The sequence below is a fragment of the Gavia stellata genome, chromosome 4, assembly GCF_030936135.1.
Source record: "Gavia stellata isolate bGavSte3 chromosome 4, bGavSte3.hap2, whole genome shotgun sequence".
NCBI classification, from domain to species: domain Eukaryota; kingdom Metazoa; phylum Chordata; class Aves; order Gaviiformes; family Gaviidae; genus Gavia; species Gavia stellata.
In genome coordinates, this window is record NC_082597.1 from 67,787,371 (window position 1) to 67,809,672 (window position 22,302).

Consider the following 22,302-nt stretch of genomic DNA (forward strand, 5'->3'; position numbering starts at 1 on the left):
TGCCGGAGGAAGAGCGCCCGGCCCGGCGGGGCCCGGCAGGCCAGGGTCGGCCGCCCAGCCGGCCCCGGGGCAGGTGTGGGCCTTCCGCCCCGCGCCGGCCGTCACCGGAGCGTCACGGGAAGGGGGCGGAGCGTCTCCGGCGCTCGGTTCGAAGCGGGGCGGCAGCGCCGGAGCGCGGGATGGAAAGCGCGGCGGCGGCGGCGGCGGCGGCGGCGGGCGCGGAGGCGGGCGCGCAGTCCGTGTGCCCGCCGGTGGCGGGCGGCGCCGCGCCGGGCCCTGCGGGCGGGCGGTTCCCGTTCCCCTACACGCCCTACCTCATCCAGGAGCGGTTCATGGCGGCGCTGTACGGCGCGCTGGAGGCCGGCCGGGTCGGGATCTTCGAAAGCCCCACGGGCACGGTGAGCCAGTGCGGCGGGACGGCGGCAGCCGGGGCCCGGGAGGCTGGGGCGGCGGCAGGGAGGCGTCGCCCGGGAGGAGGGTGGAGGCCCCTCCGGCTGGGGGGGGGTGGAGGAGCCAGGTCTGGCCCTGGTCCCGCTCCGAAGGGGCTGTCACCGAGTGGGTCGTCCCTGTGTGAGCGTCGGTGGCAGCAGCGCGCCCGCCGCGGGAGCCTCCCCTTGTTTGTCTTGTATGGCAGGGAAAATCACTGAGCCTCATCTGCGGGGCCCTCTCCTGGCTCCGAGACTTTGAGGAGAAGAAGCGGCAGGAGGAGGCGCGACTTCTGGCACTGGAGGACAGTGGAGAGGAGGGGACGAAGCAGCTGACTTCAGCTGAGCCGGGACGCCTGGAGAGCAAAGACAGCGCTGGCGAACCGGACTGGGTTACGGCGTTTGTGAAGAAGAAAGAAGAGCAGGCGGTGGTGGACAGGCTAAAGGTTGAGAAATGCTCTTATGTAGAGGACGGGTAAAATAACGAGGTGTGAGGATCAGGAAGGCTGATAGCCTGGGCGATGACTGGAAAAACAAGTGAGGCAAACTTTGATGGTGGTCTTTGTTTCAATTAAGAGGGATGAGGCAGTGCTGTGCAGCTTGCGTAGGATAGGAAACTTTATTACATATAATAGGCGTGCACTGTAGGAGAAAGGGACTGTGTACTGACAATATTGTTTCAGAGTTAATTTTTTTCTATACCCAGGGCTTAGGCAAGTAATTATACACAGGGTTTAGGACTAAATACACTTCATCCTTCCTTTACTCTCCCTGTGTTTTAGGAAGAGCAGATCAGGAGGAAAAAGCGAGAAGATCGTCTTGAGAAAATTCGCCATAATGTGCAGTTAAAGTATGCAGCAAAGAGGAAGGTGAGTAATCCTGCAGAGACTAGAACTTTCTGTTTTGGTTACCTTGAGTGTTTTTCATACTTGCTTATATCTGCGACTTAACACTGAATTTTCCAACCCATCTGTTTGGGGAGTTCTTTGTGTTAGGTTGCTGAAATTGGCCATCCAAAATTTTTGGTTAGATTTTATTTTTAAAGTACAGATGTGAAAAGCAATTTGTGCATAAAGAGTTTCCTGTGACAATGCTTGTGTGAGGATAGAAAGGGCATGTGTTCTGATGGCCTTCTGCTTTTGTTTTAAAAGCTTTAATACTTGGATTTGGGTTGGGTTTTTTTTGAAAGCTCTCTGTTTTATGAGCATGTGTGAACACTCTGTACTTCTGGAATAAAACCTGTAGAACTGGGGTTAAATTTAAGATCATGGGAACAGAAGTGCCCTCCAAAAAAGCCAGGTCAGGCTTTGGTTGTACTTTGGTCACCAGTAGGGAACAATTGTATTTGTTTATTTTCATAGCAAATGTGATTGTATTGTTCAGAAATGTCTCTTTTCTACATATGAAATGTTCACAGAGATATTTTTTTCTGCCATTTAGATGGGTGAACTGTGTTCAGTACCCTTGACTCTAAGAGCTTTTTGATGGTATGAGTCAAACTTCCCAGAAATACCCACTTCAGGTCCCCAAACAGGCAGACTTACTAGGCTGCCAGGCTATTAGCTTCTAGTGTGCTCCATCTCACGTGCAGTCTTATGTTTTGGTCAACTCCTGTCAAAAGGATATGGCAGAAATAGCAAAGGTTCAGAGGTGATTGGCAAATAAGAAATAAGTGGAACAAAGAACTTTTGTCTCTTAAAAGAGGATGAAGAGCATATGAAGTAAAAAGCATGATAAAAAGCAAGAAAGCAAATGAGAGACATATTATAGAGATTTAGGAAGGCAACTGATTCCTCTGTAGTGCTTGCTAACTGCTTTTCCTCATAATGCCATGGTAAAAGAACATTCATTGAAGTTGGAAGATACTGTTTTCAGATTGAAAAAAGGAACTCTTCTTTATCAGAACACAAAATTAATCAGAAAAACTATTCTTCAACAGTTCAATGGATTTTTTTTTTTTTTGTAGAGGGGTAGACCTATGTTAGAATAAGAACCATGTAACTGAAGAAAAAGCAGCAAGAGAAATCTTGTGCTGTGCATTCTAAAACAGGTGCTGAGTTTATCCTAGCTTTGAGTTAAGTGTGGATAGGGTGTTTAATTATGTCCTGATATGTTTGCTTGGTTGGGTTTTTTTACACACTGGTTTTTTTCTCAGTCATCTTTTATGGGCCACTTGAGGCAACTAATATTGGATTACACTGATATTGTCATTTCAGGATCTAGTAGTTCAGTGCACCTTTTGCACAGAAGGTTTTTTATGTTTCCCATTCATATATGTCTGTGTGAGCAAGTCTTTGGTCATTGATATCACCTGCATTCTGTGGGGCTGAACAGCTTCAGACACCCTTGCTTGTCCTGCTGGGGGTTTACCCAGCAAGGCATTCCCTGTGTTATGAGTGGGGGGCAGTGCTGTCTTCTGACCTGTCTGTGGCATAAAGCAATGCATGTCCTACCTCTCTTTCTGTATGAGAAATAACGTGGTCATGTGTTCCTTTCAGAGGTCTGAGGAGGACGAGACAAAGCGCCTTCTTCAGCTCAGCAAGGAGGTTCTTTCAGAGGGAGCTGAAGTGGATGTTCTAGAGCAGTTGGACCACAATGAGGAGGAGCTGATTCTTGCTGAATATGAGAGTGACGAAGAAAAGAAAATGGTATCTGGGTAAGGACAGGAATGAGGGAGTTCCATTCCAAGGAATTGTTTTCTGTATCTTTTTTGGCATGCCTTAATTAAAAGGATTTCATATGTGACTGTACAGATCTGGAGTTTCTCCCCCATTCAAGCTGTGTAAGGTAGTGGTTGTTCTGGGGGTTTGTTTGTTTAATTGGTTGGTTTGGTGTTTTTTTATTTTATTTTATTCTGATTTGTTCTGTTTTTTAAGCTTTTGTTAGACTGATCAGAGTGACCTGAAGTGCCTTCTGAGAAAAGTGCGTCTTTCTTAAAATGTGTGTCAATGTCCTGCCTTTATCCACGCCCAGTTTCCCAAAGAATGCCTCTGGATGACTTGAGATCAAGTTCCTTGCATTAGAAAAGCGAAATGGAACTCATGGCATCAGATGAAGCTATCAGTCCTGCAGATTAGCGCTGGCATCTTTTGATACTCTAAAGGGACAGATGTTCACATTTCTAAAGACCAAGCTTCAGCATGAAAACCCCATACACACTTTTATCTCTCATACATTTGCTTTATGCAGAAAGCCAGAAGCCATACTTCAGCATGAAATGTCAAATACATTTAAAATACAAATTTACTAATTAGTATCTAGATAGATCCTCCTGCCTTAAAAATTGCAAAACACTTAACTACTTCGTTTACTTGTAGTTTATCAAACATTAAACTGCTGTTGCCTTTGAGGAACTCTATGGCAGCTAAATATCTTCCTGAAGCTTTTCTTTATGCAATAGCTTGAGGGTGGTAAATTGTCTCTAAAGGGAAAGTTTTACAAAAATAAATAAATAAGCTCACCAAAGAATACTATAGCACTGATTAGCTTATGCTCAGGGCTTAGAAGCCCCAGATTTAAAAGGGAAGAAAAAAAAAAAAGTGTTGGAAGTTGCTAAAGACACAACCCTACAGACATTTTTGTTTTAAAGAGCAAGGTTTGACTTGATTTGTGCACACTTACGCTATTCTTAAAAAGTTGATTTTTCTTTTACCTCCTGAGTGAAGATCTGAGGCTGTTCTTGAGGTGACGGAACCATCTCTCCTGAGAACTCTCTCTTGTAGTAGAGCATCATTTGTTTCTAACTGTCAGTGATCTGCTGAAAGGAAACTGTTTGAGCTTTCTCTTTTCTTAGGCTGGAAGAAGATGATGATGATGTGGAAGAGGAGCATGTGACTAAGGTGAGATGAGTAAAGTAAATAGTGCCACCTCATAGAACAGTGTAGGAGTGAGCAGAACTATGGCTTCCTTGCACCCTTCCCAGAGTCATGCGGTACAGAAGGATTTAGGAAATAGCATCCAAGAACTGCCAAGTTTGTTGATAATAGCAACCAGTTCTGCTGTGCTCATCTCCTTCTGGACTACACTGGCTGCCTAAGCAGCCTGCTCTGCTAACACTGCTGAATTTTTGCTGTGGCTTGCTGTAAAAGCACACTTCAAGAAACACTTTTTTATTACTCTCCAATGGTGAGTCCCTGCTATTATAGGGACCTTGGAAAATTAAATGGAAACAAAGGCAAATGCATAGGAGAAAGCAAAGGTAAGGTTTTTGGCTTCAACAGTGGTAAGGTGACACTCGGAGATGTGCCTTCCCTTGTGTTTTCAAGGCTTGAGCAAGATTAACCTTGTTGAGATGCTTGGCTGCTTCCTTGCAGGATTGATTGTAGGTAGGGAATTGGCTTCCATCTTCTTCTTGTCTTCCCTTTTTTTCTTCATTGCAGATTTACTACTGCAGCCGCACTCACTCCCAGCTGTCTCAGTTTGTGCGTGAGGTGCAAAAAAGTCCTTTTGGCAAAGGCACACGTCTGGTCTCCTTGGGATCCAGGCAGGTATGTGGTATTGTTCACAAGGGACCCAGAGTGCATGTTAACTTAATATGAGAGACTTAGTGAGAAGGTGTGTGGATGTGATGCCTCAGAAGGCATCTCGGGGACTGACTGAATCTCTCATTGAAAAACTAAAGCAGTCATGGGTCATGACACAGATCTGTGTGATGTACATTTTTCTGTGAGCTGTGTTTTGGCCATTTACCCTTCGATGTAAATGCAAAAATCTGATTTACCTTTTCTGATGTGGAATATTACAGATGTCTGAGTCACTGGGAAGGCGTTCCTCTTAGTATTACTGCTGGCATCATTTTTTAGAAGCTGCTGTGTAGCAGTGAGCCATCTCAGTGCACCTTTTCTCATTTTTTTTTCTCCTTGCTAAGTTTTTATGGGTTTTGAGTATATTTGTAACAGTTAGTATGCAATGTCTGACTGATAGACTTTTCCATTTTGGAATCTGGCCTGAGATTGCTTTAAAGCAATCTTTTATTTTACAGCAAAGGATGCACAGGGGGCACTCAGTGCTTAAATGACTCCCTACTGCTTCCTCTCTTTGCATGTCCAAGAACCTGTGTGTGAATGAGGAGGTGCGACGCTTGGGGGCTCTCCAGCTCATCAATGACCGCTGCATGGAGATGCAAAAGAATAAACATGGTAGGAACACTTCCAGCCTGGGGAAGCAATTGCTGATAAAGCTGGTATGAGAGTCTGGAGACAGTGTGCTCTGCCAATCAGTTCTAGCAAGAGAGTGGTAGGAGCTTGAAAATGGCAGGTTGGAGGAGCAGAGCTAAAGATCCTTAGTGCTTTTACTTTTCTTGTCCTCCAGGCTATGATGCTGAGATCCGTATGTATTTTCTGAGTGCCTTAAGTACGTCAGGACTTCCGCAACAGAAGGATATTCGTCTTTGTAACTCAGTACTAGAAACATTGGAAGATGTTACATGGCTAAATCTAACTGGCTAGAGTAGCGTCCACTGTGGAGATGGAAATGTTACTGCTCAATAATTTTTAAATAGATGATAGGTTAAAAATATGCATGACAAAGCCTCCTTTGAAATCCAGGAGGTTCTGCAAAGTGGTTGTTTTAGGCTATGTGTTGATCATAGCTTTCTTTTGACTTCTGCTGTTAGAGAAGAAGAGTGATGAAGAGATAGAAGGGAAGAAGAGACGTGTGAGTCGCACTGTATGCCCGTTTTATTCCTATGAGCAAATGCAGTTTCTCCGTGATGAAATTCTGGTGGAAGTGAAGGATATTGAGCAGTTGGTGGCTTTGGGAAGGGAGACCAAAGCCTGCCCATATTATGGGAGTCGATACGCCATTCCTGCTGCTCAGGTAAGGTGTACACAATTTTAGCGGAATTAATGCCAGGGCCTCTAAGAATAAACCAATTGCTTGCTCCCTCCAGTACTGTTTCTCAATATTGTGGGAGTTTGTAAACAGGCTGTGTTTCTGTCAGCTGTAGTTTTGCTAAGAAAGTGAAGGAAAAGAAGAATACCCATTTGTAGTTAATAGGGAGGCTGTGAGTAGTCTCAGCATTCTGAAATACTTGAAAGGCTCAATAACTCTGAGGCAATACTGACACATGGATGTAATCTTAGCTCTTGCCACTGCTCTTCTTCCTTGCTTGGTTCTCTATCAGAAGACGTGCTTTCAGTGCTTCAAAGGAGATTTGGAAGGTAACCTGAGCCGATATGCGGCTGTAGCATAATCATTTCTCTTTAGCTTACATCCCAGTGTCCCTCTCAGGCATGTGCTCCTGTCTCTTCCTACCTTTCCCATAATAAGAGTAAGTTGACTGAATTCTGTGAGGCCGTCTGATATGGGCCTTTAATGAATGGTTAGGGAGTACGATATGTTTGTAAGGATGAGAGCTAGAATCAGGGCAGTGTGTGCTTCTCCTGCAGCTGGTGGTGCTGCCCTATCAGATGCTCTTGCACGAGCCTACGAGGAGCGCTGCTGGGATCAAGCTGAAGGACCAGATCGTAATCATTGACGAGGCCCACAACCTCATAGACACCATCACCTGTATCCATAGTGCGGAGGTCAGTGGCTCTCAGGTGAGTCATAGCCTGGCCTGTTAATTGTGAGTGAGCTCTGCATCCAGCGGCACACCCTTTCTTGACCCCTTCGTAATAACAGCTCCTTTTTTTGTTCATATAGCTATGCTGTGCCCACTCCCAGCTGTTGCAGTACATGGAGCGATACAGGTGAGGAGCTCAGAGGAAAATAGCACAACAGTGGCAGGCAGTGTGTTGCCATGGTTTGTCTCATGTCTGCAGGGTCTTTCTTGCTTATCCATGGTGGAAGGTTATTTGCATTAATACTTCTGCAGATGAAAAGCCACTTGCTTCATTATCTGTCTCGAATCCATCTAAGTCAGACTCCTGGGGCTGGTATGAATCAGTGAGAAGGGGGATACCCTGAGGATTCTGGCTTTCCTTTATACTCTCAGTTCCTTTCCCAGTATCTCCCTCTAATCAGTTCTGCTTTGTGATGCAGAGTTTCAAAAGATTTGGTCTTTCATGTCTCTACTGGACCTTAGTCTTTCATGTGCTGACTGGCATTATGGCAGAGGCAGTAAGCTCTGAGGAGGAGGAAGCTATATGTGTTTCTTGGCTCTGGCCAAATATTGCATCTTGTCATCCCTGCAGTGGTTGATTATTGCGCTTAATGCTAATAACTTTGAAATTGTGGAGCGTTATTGCAACAGGGACTTGAGGTGTCACTGCCATTGTAATAAACTGTAATTAATGTATGAGGAGAAAGGTGATGGTAGGAACAGTGTGGGGTGCATGGGTGAGTGCTCTGGGGTGACCTTGGGCAGGATATCCAAGGGTCTATGCCCTGTCACAAATAGGGAGAGTGAGCCTGGGAGAAATCATTCTTGGTTCCTGTCTCCCCAAAATGAAGGGGAGTTCAGGTGCTTGTCTCTGCAGCTCAGCTGCTGTGAGTTAGTCCCTGAAGATGTTTTGGGGCCTTATACCTGTCTCATTTTTCATAGGAAACGTTTGAAGGCAAAGAACTTGATGTACATTAAGCAGATCCTGTATTTGCTGGAGCGGTTTGTGGCCATGCTGGGAGGTAAGCAAACCTATTCTATCTCCAGGGATGCTGATAGACTCTGAGCTAGTTGGTGCTTCTTCAGGGTGCTGTACCCCTTCCCCCTCTGCAGAATCTGTGGGGAGGTGTTGCTCATGTATAGGTTCAGATGCCAGTAATTTTATTTCCCAGGCTGTTTTGTAATATGGGGATGTCGACTGGTGTCTGCCTGTACCCCTCTCCTTGATTAGCTGAGGAGCAGCAGATGACATCATTAGTTGGTAGAGGCAGTTTCCCTCTCTTTCTGTGTGGGTTTTATATCTGATTTGAGTGGTGGCGAGGTAGGATGCTAAGTGAGGAATACAGCAGATGTGTGACCGTGATCAGGACAGCATAAGAGCAGCACAGAATAAATCTCCTAGGTCATCTGGTGGCACAGCCTCTACCTGTGTCAGGCGTGCCTCTGCAATATGAATCTTTCTTGAGTGGTGCCTTTCCTGTGTGGAAAAAATATTGTTTTGCTGTGATTTTTCAATCCAGTGGCATTTCCTCTAATGATCTGTTTGTGAGACCTCAGTGTGCCTTGAGGAGAGCCTGTCATAAGTTCATGAAGAACTTCCTCCATGCCCAGGGGAAATGCAGCTCTTTGGGTCAGGGGCCTGGTGGTGCTCTCTGCCCTTCTTTCAAATGTATACTTCTCTTCCCACCCTGTTCCTGCCAGTCTGCTCTTCCCCACACTCAGTTAAGCGCTTTCATTAAAAAATGCAGCCTGTGCACAGCTTTATGATTGAGGCTGCAAAAGTGAGATGTGAGGTGGGTGTTAAACGCTAGGACATAAAATGCAGTGAGTGGCAGCAATTAATCCTGTTCTGGCTGTCCGGGTCTGGGCACGGAGCTGTCCTCAGGTTTTCCCCTCTTCCCAATCACCTGTCAGCCTATGCGCCTCCCTGCTGCTGCATTGAGGAGGGGTGAGGGATGCATTGCAGTTCCTGTCCCTTCATCTTTGCAGCACGATGACTACGTAGTATGTGAGCATTTGTATGCACCCACCCTACCTGCTGCCTCCTGCTACAGAAGGAATGTAGGTGGCGTTTCTTAGGATGCAGCAGCACACTTGTCCTACAATGTAGGGCTACCCTACAGGGGAAATTAAAACTGAGCAGGAGCTGATGTTTTGTCTGTATAGCTACATTTTGCAGATGTGTAGTTATTTCTTGGGTTTTGTCCTGGTGTGGTGTCCCTTTCAGCTCAGTTGTTAGTCTCTTGCTTAATTCTAAGACAGACCCATTGTAAGCCTTCCTTGAATCCATTTCATGTTTTACAGGTAATGTGAGCCAAAATCCTAGCTGTCAGGCAGTTTCCCAAACAGGTAAGACTGGAGTGAACACCTGGGGTATGCAGTCATCAGTCAGGGACATAGTTGTGGGCAGTAAGGGGCTGCAGGCCCAGCAGCTAATAATTTTTATTCTCCTTTCCCCCCCTTTCTTTCAGGGACAGTGCTAAAATCCATCAATGACTTTCTGTTTCAGAGCCAGATTGACAATATCAACCTCTTCAAGGTAATGCAAATGTTGTCATCTGCTAGCGCACAGGTGGTGGTGGCTTGTTCAAGGTTATCAGGAAGTGTGTGTGAGAGCTGGAAGTAGAGCCAAGGCTTGCATGGCTATACAAGCCAATGTATAGATCTCTTCTGCTGCTGTCTGGGTAACAGTGCATTAGAGCTGTATAGGTGGTCTTGGGGTAGAGGGAAGCAAGCAATTAAGTATGTACAAGTGCAGAGGCTGTCTGTAGTCAAGCTAAACTGTAAGGGATGAGGGTGAAGACACTATACTACTCTGATGATCTAACCCGTCCCTTGAACCTCCAAACACAGCACCTTAACACCGTGTTTCCATGCTGGAAGCAATGCCTTTGTAATTAACTGTTATCTGGGAGGCAACACTCATGAAGAACTGTGCACCCCTCCCCAAGAGCATGGCAAGAACAGCAAGTGATATTCCTGCTGGACAGGGATCAAGGGCAGCAGGATGGGAGCAGGGATGCTGAATGCCAGTTCATTTTTCTGTCTTCCTCCAACAGGTTCAGCGTTACTGCGAGAAGAGCCTTATCAGTAGGAAGGTACTGCCCCTGTGACTTTATGTTCAACAGCATTCAAATGCTGTTTCACACATTGATTTTGGAGTGGAAGATGCAGCAGCTGGGGTGGGAGCCTGTCTTCTCCACCCTGCTCTGCAGACAAAATGGTGCCTGCAAAAAGCACTGTATGGGCAGGTTACCTTTTGCTTGTATGGCAGAGAAGCATGCAACATGCTATACCACAGTATTCCAGTGGGTGCAAATTTTGTGCTGCTTAGCCTCAAACTCGCCAGCCTGGTAGGCTGCACTGCACTGGGGGAACAAGCATCAAAGACTTGTTTTGGTTTTGATTCAATGAGTGAAGGAAAGTAATGGGAGCTCTGGGCTGATAGATTCTGGTTGAGCTGGTTTGCGAACACGTACCAAGGAACTTTATCTGTGGCAGGCCAGCAAACCTGTTTTTATCTTGTCTGATTCCTGCTGTTGGTAGTCATAGTCTTACTAGCTTTTGCTTGGCAGCTTTTTGGGTTTGTGGAGCGATATGGAGGCCCTGCCACAGCTGTGAAGACCAACAAGGAGAACCAGAAGTTGGCTGGTTTGCAGAACTTTCTTCTGACTCTCCAGCAGGGATCTGATAAAGAGGGTGAGTTTAGACATCCTCCACTTGGCCATCTGTGGGCAAAGTGAGGATGTGGAACCTGCATCTATCTGCATGAGGAAAGAGAGGAGGCAGATTTGAAGAGCGATAGACTGCAGAAGCTGTCCCGCGCAGGTGTTTTTTTATATATCTGACTGGATGACCTAGGCAATTATACATATGATTAGAAGATCTCAAGGGGTCCCTTCCAAGCTGAATGATGTGATTCCATGTTTACACTGCATGCACTCAAGTTTTGCCCTGCGGTGACCTGCTGGCTCTGGGACCTGAGCTACCATGGGTAGCTCTGTTTATTGGTGCCAAGTGCAAAAGACAGATCTGTCTCGTTGCTAGGAAAAAAAAGAACGAACTTGGGTTCTCTCCTTTATTGGGTCTTTGGTCTCTGCCTGTGTATGTAGACCAGGTATCATGTTCCTGTAGAAAGGACCCATCTATATTTTGTGCTTAGTCCCTGTTTTCAGAAATGTGGCCTAAGTTCCCTGCCTCTCCTTTTCTCTTCTGGCCAGCAAGTACTTTCCAGACCCCTCCCATGGAGGCTGAGAACGACCAGCTCCGAAATGCCTCTCCACTGATGCAGATTGAAGGATTTCTCTCAGCCCTCACAAATATAAACCAAGATGGCCGAGTCATTCTTAACAGGCAAGGTACTGGAAAGGGCAAGCTGGGGAGAGGTGGCCTGAGTTGCAAGCAGGGCGCTTCGCTAGCAGTGAGGAAGGAGATCCTGAGCCTGGGGGGAACCGGCAGCCCTGCCGGAACATATGTGTGCCATCCGTGATGCAGGCTGGCAGGCTCCCTCTGTCCGAGGGCTCTCATGAACCCAAAGGAATTCTTAACCAAGGGCATTGGGGCCAGGGTTTGCAGAGTTCTGCTCCCACTTTGGATGTTGATTTTTGTCTTGCAATTTACTGCGCCTCTTCTACAACTCCAGGAGGATCAGGAAGCAGAAGGTAACTTCCAGGCTGGCATAACCTGCTGCTGTCCCTGGCAGTGTTGAATAGCAGCAGTTCCTCGTTTTGAGAGGTGGCGACCTGCCAGAGTGCCCAGGAACAGGAGGGAGAATCTCTTATATCCCTGAGTGTGTGTCACAGCTAGTTCCTGATGTTGTCTCTTTCCTTTTCCCAGGCACAGTTGGTCAGAGCAGCCTCAAATTCCTCTTGCTGAATCCAGCTGTCCACTTTGCCAAAGTGGTGGAAGAATGCCGTGCTGTAATCATTGCTGGGGGCACCATGCAGCCGGTGAGGGAATAAGGATGCTATGCTGGGCTCTCAGGAGGTCTCTGGTGCTATCTGCAAGCAGGCATGGCAAGATAGCAGCTTGGCCCTACTGGCATGTGCTCTTCTCGCTTCCCGTGGCGTGTGTGGGGAAAGACCTTTTCCTACCTATCCTTTTATCTCCCTGGTATGGTTTCCCTGCATGAGGCATCACGCTGCCTGTTTATGCAAAAAGTTGTAGATGTAAGGGCAGGATTACCCTTGTCAGCCTTTCCCGTCCTCAAGACAAGGCTGAGGCTGAGCTCATGGTAGGTTGGAACTAGCATGGGCAGCAGTCAGAGGACGTTGTAAAACCGTCTGACCTTCTAAAGGGACAGGGATCCCCCAGGGACCATCCCATAGGGGATCTTTCAGAAAAATCAAGACTTCAGTCTTGGTATGGTGGCAGGCAGCTTATCATCCTTCTCCCGTTGCTTTAGTGCCCAAGAGACTGTGTTTGTGTTGTACAGATGCAGTGGAGTGTGTTAGATATCCCGGTTAGTTATGTTTATCCTGTTCCTGGACACGAATGTGCTGAGATTTCCTCTTTGCCCTTGTGGTGACAAGGGAGGGAAGGAGGGCGTGAAGTTCAGGACCTCCTTTTTGGAAGGCCACCATTCCAATTTTGAAACTTTGAGACTGCGACTTGGAGAGAGGATGTAGTTGCAGTCCAGGCTGTGGTCTGTGCAGTGCTTGGGAGTCCTGGTAGTGGGGTTTGGGGCCTGGGGAGGTCTGAAATGGGGGTGCGTTGGGCCAAGAGGCTGGGTGGTTCCAGGTAGGGGACCTGCCCTGCGCAGTGGAGCCATGGTAAGGCTCAGCACCACGGGCGCTGAAAGGGGAGCCCCCCGCGCCCTTTACGCTGCCTGTTCCGCTTGGGCCACCTTGAAAGTCCGCCCCGGGCGCCCGGCCTGGCCTCGGCGGAGGGCGGGCAGGCTGGGGTGCGGCGGGCAGGCTGGGGTGCGGCGGGGCCCCGCGGCGGGGTGCGGCGGGGCCCCGCGGCAGAGCGCGGCCGCCGGCCGAGCGTCGCCTCGGGCCGAGCCGCCGGCAGGGGGCGCTGCCGCTCCTCGCCCGGCGGAGGCGCTGGGGCGCGGCGGTGGGCTGCAGCCCCCGGGGCACAGTGCTCGGGGCCGGGCGGCCCTGCCGGCACCGGCGCCGCCGAGGTAGGTGAGCTCTCTGCTCGGCCGCGGCTTCAGGCCGTGGCTGACCTTGCAGGATGTATGCAGGCCCTTTCTCCTTCTGTGTGCCCTGGACTCCAGCACGCCTCCCAGCCCTGGCTTGTATGCTCCGCATTCCCATGCCCTTGATTTTCTCATCACGGAAGGAGCCTGTCTCCCCTGTGCCAGCAACCCACCGGACGGAGCTGACCACCTCTGCCTCGACACTGGTGCTCAAGGAGCAGTACCGATGTAGCTGTGTAGTGTCTTCTGGGACGCTGGTGCTTTACCTCTCTTTGTCTTGTGGTTCATAGGTGGCTGATTTCCGAGAGCAGCTGCTGTCCTGTGCTGGTGTGGACCCTGCACGTGTTGTGGAGTTCTCTTGTGGTGAGTGTGCCAGGGTGGCAGGGAAGAGTCATAATCTGTCTGCGGGACCCGAGTGTTGCAGTTTGCCTTTTGGCGCTGTTTTGTCAGTGCTCTAAGCAACATGGCGCCTTTCACGGCAGCAAAGGGGTGCTATGTCCCTTCCGCTCCAATATTCCCCAGTATCAGCAGGCAGCGTGCTGTGCCTTCTTGCTAGGAGCTCAGGGAATGGAAGTCAGAGCAGCTGAGTGACTTAGGCAAATGCGTGCCTCACTGCACGCAGGTAAAGCTGTTCAGCTAGTGGGGTGGGGTTTGTGCACACAGCGGTGATGTTGACTCACTGCTTGTTTTTGTCTTCAGGACACGTTATTCCTCCGGAAAACATTTTACCCATAATCTTCTGCAGTGGTCCTTCCAACCAGCAGCTGGAGTTCACCTACCAGACTAGAGACCTGCCCCAGATGGTCAGTCTTTCCTTTGTTCCCTTTCTTGGTATCTCTTTTTTGCTTCACGTGCCTATGTTTCATAGGACAGTGTGCTTTCTGTTTGAAAGGTGGGCTGATCAAAAGCCGTGGCATGGGAAATCCATGGGATTTGGGGCAGGTGTGTTGCCAAGTAATTGGGAAAGAGGAGCAGCAAAAGGGGTTTTGAGCTGCCTGCTGAGAGGTGGCTATTAGAGACGCGGAATACTAGCAACTCCTGTTTGGCTGTGCTGAGATCCTGCATTGGCATGCTGGACATCAGAAGGAGATTTCTGACTGTGCTTCACAGTTTGAAGGGCTCAGTGACAGTGGAGCATGGCAGCCCTGCAGAGTACAGCCCAAACCGTAGGGGTGGCAGCAGATATTTCTGCACTTTTTCCTTCTTCCTTTGGTGGGCCAGTAAGCACCCAAGGCCAGACACTAGATCTGCTCTGCCCCTGCTGAATCTCTGCCACATGTGGTAGCTAGCTCTCCGCATCTGTTCTAGTGTGACAGGTCCCATCCACTGGGACAACGGACATAAACCCTCCTTTCCTGAATGGCCACTGCTCCACAGCAGTAACAGAAACCCTGGATTAGGAGGAGAGGCCGAGCAGCAAAGAGCTTTTTGGTAATTCCCAGCTCCCCTAGAGAGCTCTCTTTGACATGGTGTATTTCCCACATTTTTCCTTCCCTAAGGCATGTCATAGGAGAGGTGTGATCCTGGGATTGAGCACTGAACTGGAGCGGCATTAGCTGGAGCTCCTGTCAGATGCAATATGCTCTTGTCTCTCTTGCAGATGGATGAGACAGGTCGAATCCTTTGCAACCTGTGCAACGTGGTCCCAGGGGGTGTGGTGTGCTTCTTCCCCTCCTATGAATATGAGAAGCAGGTGTATGCATACTGGGAGAAAACGGGGCTGCTCACCCGCCTGGCAACTAAGAAGAAGGTAATTGTGCAGCCGGGGGCAGTCGGTACTTTAAATGGAGGTTTCAAAAATCAAACAATTACCTATGCATTACAGGCCTCTCTCGCTGAGTTGTTCTCATACTTTGCACAGCAGAGCAGAGCAGATGTTTATCTAGCCAATCCCTCCACTAATGAATAAATGATACTTCCCGGGCAGCTGATCACTGAGCTGGGATCTAAATTAGATTAAATGCAGCTATAGATTCTTCAAGTGCACGGTCTGTGTAGTTGCCATGGGGGGAGATAATCCTCGCTTTCCGTAACCAGCAAGCTTGCTCCCATGTGGCTGGGGGGCTCTTCAGGTTGAGCTCTTACAGGGAATTTGTTTTTCCCAGGCTCAGCTATGTGCCCCTTGAACACTGACAAGCACAACTAAGGGCTACACAGAATGGGACCAGACTGCAGTTCACAGAACAAATAGTGTTGTTCCTTCTAGTAGAAGTGCAGAGTGGAGAATTGAAAGACTAGCAGTGGCGACTCCTGTTGAAGGAGTGATGAGAAACATTGAATGGGGAGATCGCTGCAAATATGAAATCTTTGCAGTGACTCTCACGAGTATTTGAAGGTTGGGTATTGAAGGTCAGGCAGTCTGACTGTCTCAGAGTGTGGGGCAGGCGTCTGGGATCGTGTGCCAGGGGGGAAAAAAGAACTACATATACCCTGGCTGTGACTTCTGTTTACTAAAAGCTAAATAACTTACCACATGGATTAGGAGAGCACAGTCCCAGATATTTCACAGCCTTGGTGCAGGCATTCTAGCATGTGGATCCGCCTCCATGTTTTTGTGGTGGAAGCACTATACTTCAGCTTCCCTGTGTGTTTGTACAGCTGTCACTCATGGTGCCTTTCAGGTGTGTTCTGTCAGGGTCCCAGTGGTCTGCCTGGTGCCTCCAAGGCTTTGTGCCACAACCACGCAGCTTGCTCTGCCTTTCAACTCTGATTTGTTCTTGTTCGGCCTTTGCAGTCTCCAGCAAATTGGATATGCATTAGCAAAGCAATTTGGTAGAAGTGCAGCAAGTGTGACTTTCAGCTGCCCACACACAAGATCATATCATAGCAGAGGAAGGTTAAAGTCTTTCCTGAGGTGGCTGTGGTGAGATCACACTGGGATTATATATAAATTACACAGGGAAAATTAATTTAAATCAAAGGATTAAATAGCTACCTTTTAATTTAAATAGTCTTGGCTTATATTTGTAATTGCCAGTTATTTTTCTACTGAGAGACTGATTCTGGCTGGTAAAATTTGATAGTACTTCTTGCTAATCAAGAGAAAACACATCCTTTAGGTTCTTTACTGTCACAAGAAAGATAGATGTTGCACCTCTTGTTTACTAGGAAAACAACTTGTGATTTACACCAAGGTGCAGCGTCTCTCAAAATGCAGCTCAATTAACTGCAGGGGCTTTCGGTAACTAATTAGGCATGCTAGAATAACATAAAAGCATACATAAAGTCATATTTCTTTGTCATGGTTTAACCCCATCCGGCAACTAAGCACCACACAGCCACTTGCTCACTTCCCCTCGGTTGGGATGGGGGAGAGAATCGGAAGAGTAAAAGTGAGAAAACTCATGGGTTGAGATAAAGACAGTTTAATAGGTAAAGCAAAAGCTGCACATGCAAGCAAAGCAAAACAAGGAATTCATTCACTGCCCATGGGCAGGCAGGTGTTCAGCCATCTCCAGGAAAGCAGGGCTCCATCACATGTAATGGTTACTTGGGAAGTCAAACACCATCACTCTGAATGTCCCCCCCCCTCCTTCTTCTTCCCCCAGCTTTATATACTGAGCATGACGTCATATATGGAATATCCCTTTGGTCAGTTGGGGTCAGCTGTCCTGGCTGTGTCCCCTCCCAACTTCTTGTGCACCCCCAGCCTGCTCGCTGGTGGTGAGAAGCAGAAAAGGCCTTGACTCTGTGTAAGCACTGCTCAGCAATAATGAAAACATCTCTATATTATCAATCAATACTGTTTTCAGCACAAATCAAAAACACAGCCCCATACTAGCTAGTCTGAAGAACATTAACTCTCTCCCAGCCAAAACCAGCACAGCTTTGCATAGAAAATTAATTTATTCACTGGGCAAGGGGAGCTATTACTTGGAATTAATTGGTGATTTGAATTGATTGGTCCTGTCACTGTCCTCCAAGATCATGCAGCTGGAGGGTCTCCTCACCCCACTGGATCTTTATTTGTAGATGGAAGAGGTGCTCATTGCTTTCCTGCCTTTCAGCTCTCAGATGACTTGTAACTTCTTGCAGAATTAGACAAGTCTGCCAGAGCTGAAAAGGAATTTTGGAGGGGCAGGAGCAGCTGCTGCTCCCTTCAAGAGCCCAGTTGAAAAGTGCTGTAGTGAGCATGCAGTGCTTTTCCAGGGTGGAGGCAAAAGGTGCTGGCTAATTTGTTTTTTCAGGCAATTTGCCCTTCCCTGATCTTAGTTCCATGTGCTGTTTAATGGCACAGCAGTAAAACGATTGCTTTCTTTTAAACTGTTTGCTTCCTGTTGCTGCAACTGATACACTGCCTGTGACAGATCTTTCAGGAGCCTAAGAAGGCCAACCAGGTGGAGCAGGTGCTGGTGGAATATGCCAAGTGCATAAAGGTAAGGTGAGCTGGCAGGCTGGTGGGAGTATGGCATCCCAGGTGTGTACGGGAGTGCTGCTGAAGAGGGCACTGCAGCTTTAAACGAGGAAAGAGGGCTCTAGCTCAGGTGTGGGAGTGTTTCTGATGCACAGAAATCTTCCCTGTTCTGGTTTAAGTTGCTGGTCCCTCTCCTGCAGCGCTGCAGCCAGGCAGGAGGACAGATGACAGGGGCCCTGCTGCTTTCTGTTGTTGGAGGCAAAATGAGCGAAGGGATCAACTTTTCTGATGACCTGGGAAGGTAAGGTGGCTGCTCCTTGGAAGGTGAGCACGAGGCTTGTGGTGTGGTGACTCCAAGCAGGATGGACACATCAGTACTTGCATAGATAGAAAATCCTGGGGAGCACATGGCTTGGGCTGATGCTTAAACCAATGGGACCAAGTCTGCTGGGTAGTTTAAAACCCGCTTGTCCAGAATACTTTTTGTGTGAGTAATGCAGTTAGGCTTGCTGTGCTAGATAATCCCTTGTTCTGGCACCCTGAATCGCTCTGCAGCTCTCCGTTCAGAACATGCTTGTCAGACTGCTGTGCTTTATTGCTGCCTTTGGTTTTCAGGGCTGGCTGTCTTTCAGGGGTGCAGTGACCTCTAATTTATCAGTCTATTGGCAAAGTGCTCTAGGATGAGACATTAAGAATAATGCAGTCCTCCCTTGCAGGTGTGTGATTATGGTGGGAATGCCTTACCCCAACATTAAATCTCCAGAGCTCCAGGAAAAAATGACTTGGCTTGACAAAACAATGGTAACAGAGACACTTACACCTCTGCCTCTTTCACCTCTGCTTTTTAGTATTAACTTTCCTCCCAGCACGTGAGTCCCAGGGTTGCCTTCAAAGATTTTTTTTTTTTTTTTTTTCTTTGAGCTTGTCCTGGTTTCCCAGACTGTGTGGTACCGAGAGCCCAGACTTCTCCATGCTGCACATGTACAGGTGGCTCTAAACACAGGGAAGAAACTCAGTGGAGGGAAACACCACTGAGGCTCCTTGGGAACACTTTGTTCCAAGGAGAGCAAGGTCCCTTCACCCCAGAGGAGGTGGCAGGGTGGTAGAAGCTGCTTGCCAGGATCACTTTTTCTCTTGTCTCACTTGTTCTTTCTCACTGCCCACTGGAAAAACTCTTCCTGGTCAGCTGGGGACAAGTTTTCTGCTTTCAAGGGGGCTGTGGGCTGGCTCTTTGTGAATGCTCAACATAGTTTTCTGACTGCAGCCTTTCTTCTGTCCCTCCTTACTCAGCTTGGGGTCTGCTTGGCCACCTACTCACTCTGCAGGGGTAAAAGCATTTGCCTCACTTTGTCGTTAAGACTCCCTAATTTGATTTACATCTGCCTCATCTTCAGTCTTACCTATTTCTCTTTTCCAGCCCAGAGCTGCTGGCCAGGCACCTAGCAGAGTGCTGATTGAAAACCTGTGCATGAAGGCAGTAAACCAGTCAATAGGTAATTCATCCTTCCTTGGACAGGCTAGGGGATATGAAATGTGACTGCACTGAAGTAAGAGGTGGGGAAAAAGGATTACCCATCAGTCTAAGTACAGATGATGGGAACATGAGCTTCCTTGCCTGAGAAAAAACCCTTGAGTGGGCCATTTTAATGTGGTTGTACACTCTGTACAGGCAGAGCCATTCGCCATCAGAAGGACTTTGCAAGCATCCTGCTCCTGGACCACAGGTACGCACGCCCTGCCATCTTTAACAAACTGCCACAGTGGATCAGGGAGAGAACCCAGGTGAAACCTGCCTTTGGATCAGCGTTTGCAGAGTTAAGAAAGGTCAGAACTTGTACTGCTACCAAAGCTGTTTCCCACTGTACTCATATGTACTTTTCTCAAACCATCACTTTAGAGTAAGGCCAGGACAAACTGTCTGTTTTTGTATGTTCTTAGTTTCATCGAGGGAAGTCGGATGCTTTGTGATGTGGACCAGAGAACAAGCTGTAGGTCAACTCTGTGAGCTACACCTCTGAAGAACACCTGAAGCAACACAAGTTCCTGCTTTTATGTACCAAGGAGTTTGTGAATCTCAGCCTTCTGCCTCTTTTGTGGATGCCTGCTGTTCAGTATCTGAGCACTATGATGGTGAGACAGCCTTCAGCACCATAACCAGGAGGGAAACTGGTTGTAGGTCTGAGGCAGGTGAAGGTAGTAGCAGCAGGCTCCTATTTGTTTACAGCTGTTAAGGTTTTATTTAAATTGATTAAATATTTTCAAGGCAAACACTTAAGTATGCAGAGTATAATTACTTTGACTGAACACATCTGCCTTTTCCCATCAACCACCAAGCGTAGGGGGCTTGATGACCAATGAAAACATAGAGCTTTTTACACAAATTGTAAACTATCAGACCATTAGTTTGTGTCATGTCAGAATTACACAGTCAGACTGATAAGACACAGGACAGCTATGGGTAACATTTCTTATCCCCTTCTTTCTGCCTTGCTTCAAGCAGTCAACAGCTTTGAGGAGCGATTCATTCTTTCAAGGGGAATAAAGATATGGCCATAATACAGCACAGCATTTCTCCTTTGATCATGCTTAAGCAGAGGATTGCTCTGCTCTTTTTACTACCTAGGTTTTTGAATTCAAATTGACTTTCTGTGGAAAATGGTAAAACTTTTTTGTTTTTTTTTTAGTGTAACCTTCCTGGGGTTCTTTTCCAGGTCATGGGTCAGTGCTGGAGGGCAGCAATAACAACAGGAATGGCTATGTAATCCCACAGCTGTCCCCAGCTCCTTCTGTCATCCTGAAGCAAGTTTCTTTCTAGGAGCTTCTGCCTCCTTGCCCATTTCAGCAGCGGGATACTACCTCTTGAGGCTCTTCACAATGAAGAAAACACAATTAGCCACAGAGCTGGTACCCACTCCCTGTATTAGCCCCACAGGGAAAGAAACAGCTGCTTCTAAGAAACTTCCATGGCGAGTCTCCTGCCCCTTCAGTGGGTACAGAGCCCTGGTCTAGCACAAGCTCTGCCTTAACCCCACTGTTACTGCTTGTAACAGCTGGTACCCTCCAGCCCTGTGGCGCTGGGTTGCAAGGCTAGTCCCCACCTGAGATGACAGTGGACAGCTGGGCTTTCCCTTAAGACACTCTTAATTGAGCATGCTTCCCTCTTCTGCCAGAGCAAAGGCTGCAAGGACCTGCTTCCTTCACCTTTATTGAAATTTTTCAGACAGCAACAGGCAAAGAATTACCATAAGCCAGGTAAACAAATAAACTATTGTGTGCAGAGGCACAGCAATTAAACCTCCATGCAGGGACACACACACTCATTCTCTCTTCTAGCAACAACTAAGCAAACAGGAGCTTCAGCAAGCAAGCAGCAAGGGCTGTTTGCCTGCAAGAGGTGCTTTTGTAGTCATCACGAGTCATGTTAGGAAAGACTGAGGGCCCATTAAAGCAGGAGCAATACTAGTTCTGAGGACAGGCTGCCCCACTGCCTACCACCTAAGGCAGGATTTATTGCACCAGCATGAGCAGCAGCAGCAGCATTTGAGATGGAATGTAATTTTTGGGGTGGAGAAGAGCAGACAGCAGAAGGAAAAACTCTCATATTGGTAACTGTAACCTCAGCAGTGGTTAGCTCCTGTTGCTCCTGCTCTTCTTCAAGAAGGAATGACATGCCAGTGCCCACCCTCCAGGAGGTACTACCAGAGACTGGTGTCTCTCAAAGGTGCTTAGTTTAAGAGTCCTGGGATTCACACTGACACACAGCTGACCCCATCTATGACTCCCAGTCATCCTCATCCTCTTCACCCACAGGCTGCTGTGGGGGTGGGAGGGGTGGTATTGAGTCCGACATACGAGCAAAGGCACCAGCAGGACTTCCAGGAGCATCGGGATTTCCAGAGGCTCCCGGCCCCTTCCCTGAAATACCTGTGAGGGAAGGAAAAGCACTGGTGAGTGACACCTCAGGACTAGAGAACACAGAGGCTCAGCAAAGGGGAGAGGGAAAAACATGCCTTGTACCCCAGCTCCCGCCAGCACCCAGGCAAGCAGAATGGCCAACACACTTAAATGCTGCCACAGCCTTGCACAAGGGCTCATTTAACTAAAGCTCTGCCTGAGCAAGTCCATGCTCTCCACCGCCCTGTGCCAGGCGCTGAGGCGTGACCCGGGCCCTAAATGCCCCAGGTACCTGCCAAGGCCTCAGTGCAACTCAGGTGCCTCCAAGGGCAAGAAGGGGTGCAGCTGCCCCAGCACTTAATTAAAAAAGATACTGCTGTCCCTTCCTCACAGGTAGCTTTCAGAGCCTGTCCTCTGCCTCGGACTCACCACCTCCTCCAGTGCCTCCAGCTCACCCTCTGAAAGACACTCCCAGCCATGCTCTGGCACACTTGCTGGGGAGTCTCTCTGTTCCTGTTTCTAGGGCTGCAGCTGACACAACTGAGGTGCCAGAAAGGGCTCTTCCTCTTTCCTAGAGGGAAGGAGTAGCCCACCCTGCAGGACAGTACCTTTGCGCCTCAGCACCAGTTTGTTGAAGAGGTCTGACATCAAATCGCCACCTTGTCCTGTAGCTCTCACTGAAACAGAGCAAAACAAGTCAGACAAGAAGAAGTGTCAGTCTGAACCTAGCACTATGGCAAAAGCGTTCTGCACTACTGCCTTCAGAGTAAAGAAAATAAAAATCTCAAACCTCTAATCTTGCATCACACCCCTAATCTGTCCCACTATCGTCCAGTTTCAGGTCAGGAAAACACCAGGCACTGCAGGGTAACGGCTTCTTCTGGGGAAATCCAAGAGTGGAATTCCTTGAGGGACAAGAGGGGCTTGGGCATCTGCAGTCTCA

General features: G+C 48.2%; 2 protein-coding genes across 4 annotated transcripts in view; one reads left to right on the forward strand and one right to left on the reverse strand.

Moving 5' to 3' along the window:
* Positions 1-317: 317 nt before the first annotated feature.
* On the forward strand, positions 318-19,661 carry DDX11 (DEAD/H-box helicase 11). The gene is made up of 26 exons (XM_059815944.1): positions 318-398; positions 635-871; positions 1,208-1,294; positions 2,924-3,081; positions 4,219-4,264; positions 4,805-4,912; positions 5,476-5,563; positions 6,040-6,242; positions 6,815-6,967; positions 7,071-7,117; positions 7,912-7,991; positions 9,274-9,318; positions 9,441-9,508; positions 10,029-10,067; positions 10,545-10,668; positions 11,190-11,327; positions 11,806-11,918; positions 13,402-13,474; positions 13,811-13,914; positions 14,712-14,861; positions 17,419-17,487; positions 17,666-17,766; positions 18,182-18,266; positions 18,883-18,958; positions 19,135-19,289; positions 19,404-19,661. Exons 1-26 carry the CDS (start codon positions 333-335, stop codon positions 19,431-19,433), a joined length of 2,643 nt encoding a protein of 880 aa, XP_059671927.1. The 5' UTR covers positions 318-332; the 3' UTR covers positions 19,434-19,661.
* A 991-nt stretch (positions 19,662-20,652) lies between these two features.
* The window catches only part of WASHC1 (WASH complex subunit 1), a 44,714-nt gene continuing 43,064 nt past the window's right edge, over positions 20,653-22,302 (reverse strand). For all 3 annotated transcript variants that reach the window (XM_059816616.1, XM_059816615.1, XM_009812659.2), the window contains 2 exons: positions 21,968-22,036; positions 20,653-21,389 (listed from right to left, as the gene is read on the reverse strand). In XM_059816616.1, coding sequence (XP_059672599.1) covers positions 21,238-21,389; positions 21,968-22,036 — 221 coding nt within the window. In that variant the 3' untranslated portion in view covers positions 20,653-21,237. The remainder of the gene's footprint in view (positions 21,390-21,967; positions 22,037-22,302) is intronic.

Coding starts and splice junctions, on each gene's coding strand:
- DDX11 (XM_059815944.1), top strand. CDS start 333: ATGGCGGCGCTGTACGGCGCGCTGGAGGCCGGCCGGGTCGGGATCTTC. Junction 3,082..4,218: donor GAAAAGAAAATGGTATCTGG/GTAAGGACAGGA, acceptor CTCTTTTCTTAG/GCTGGAAGAAGATGATGATG. Junction 5,564..6,039: donor GATGCAAAAGAATAAACATG/GTAGGAACACTT, acceptor TTCTGCTGTTAG/AGAAGAAGAGTGATGAAGAG.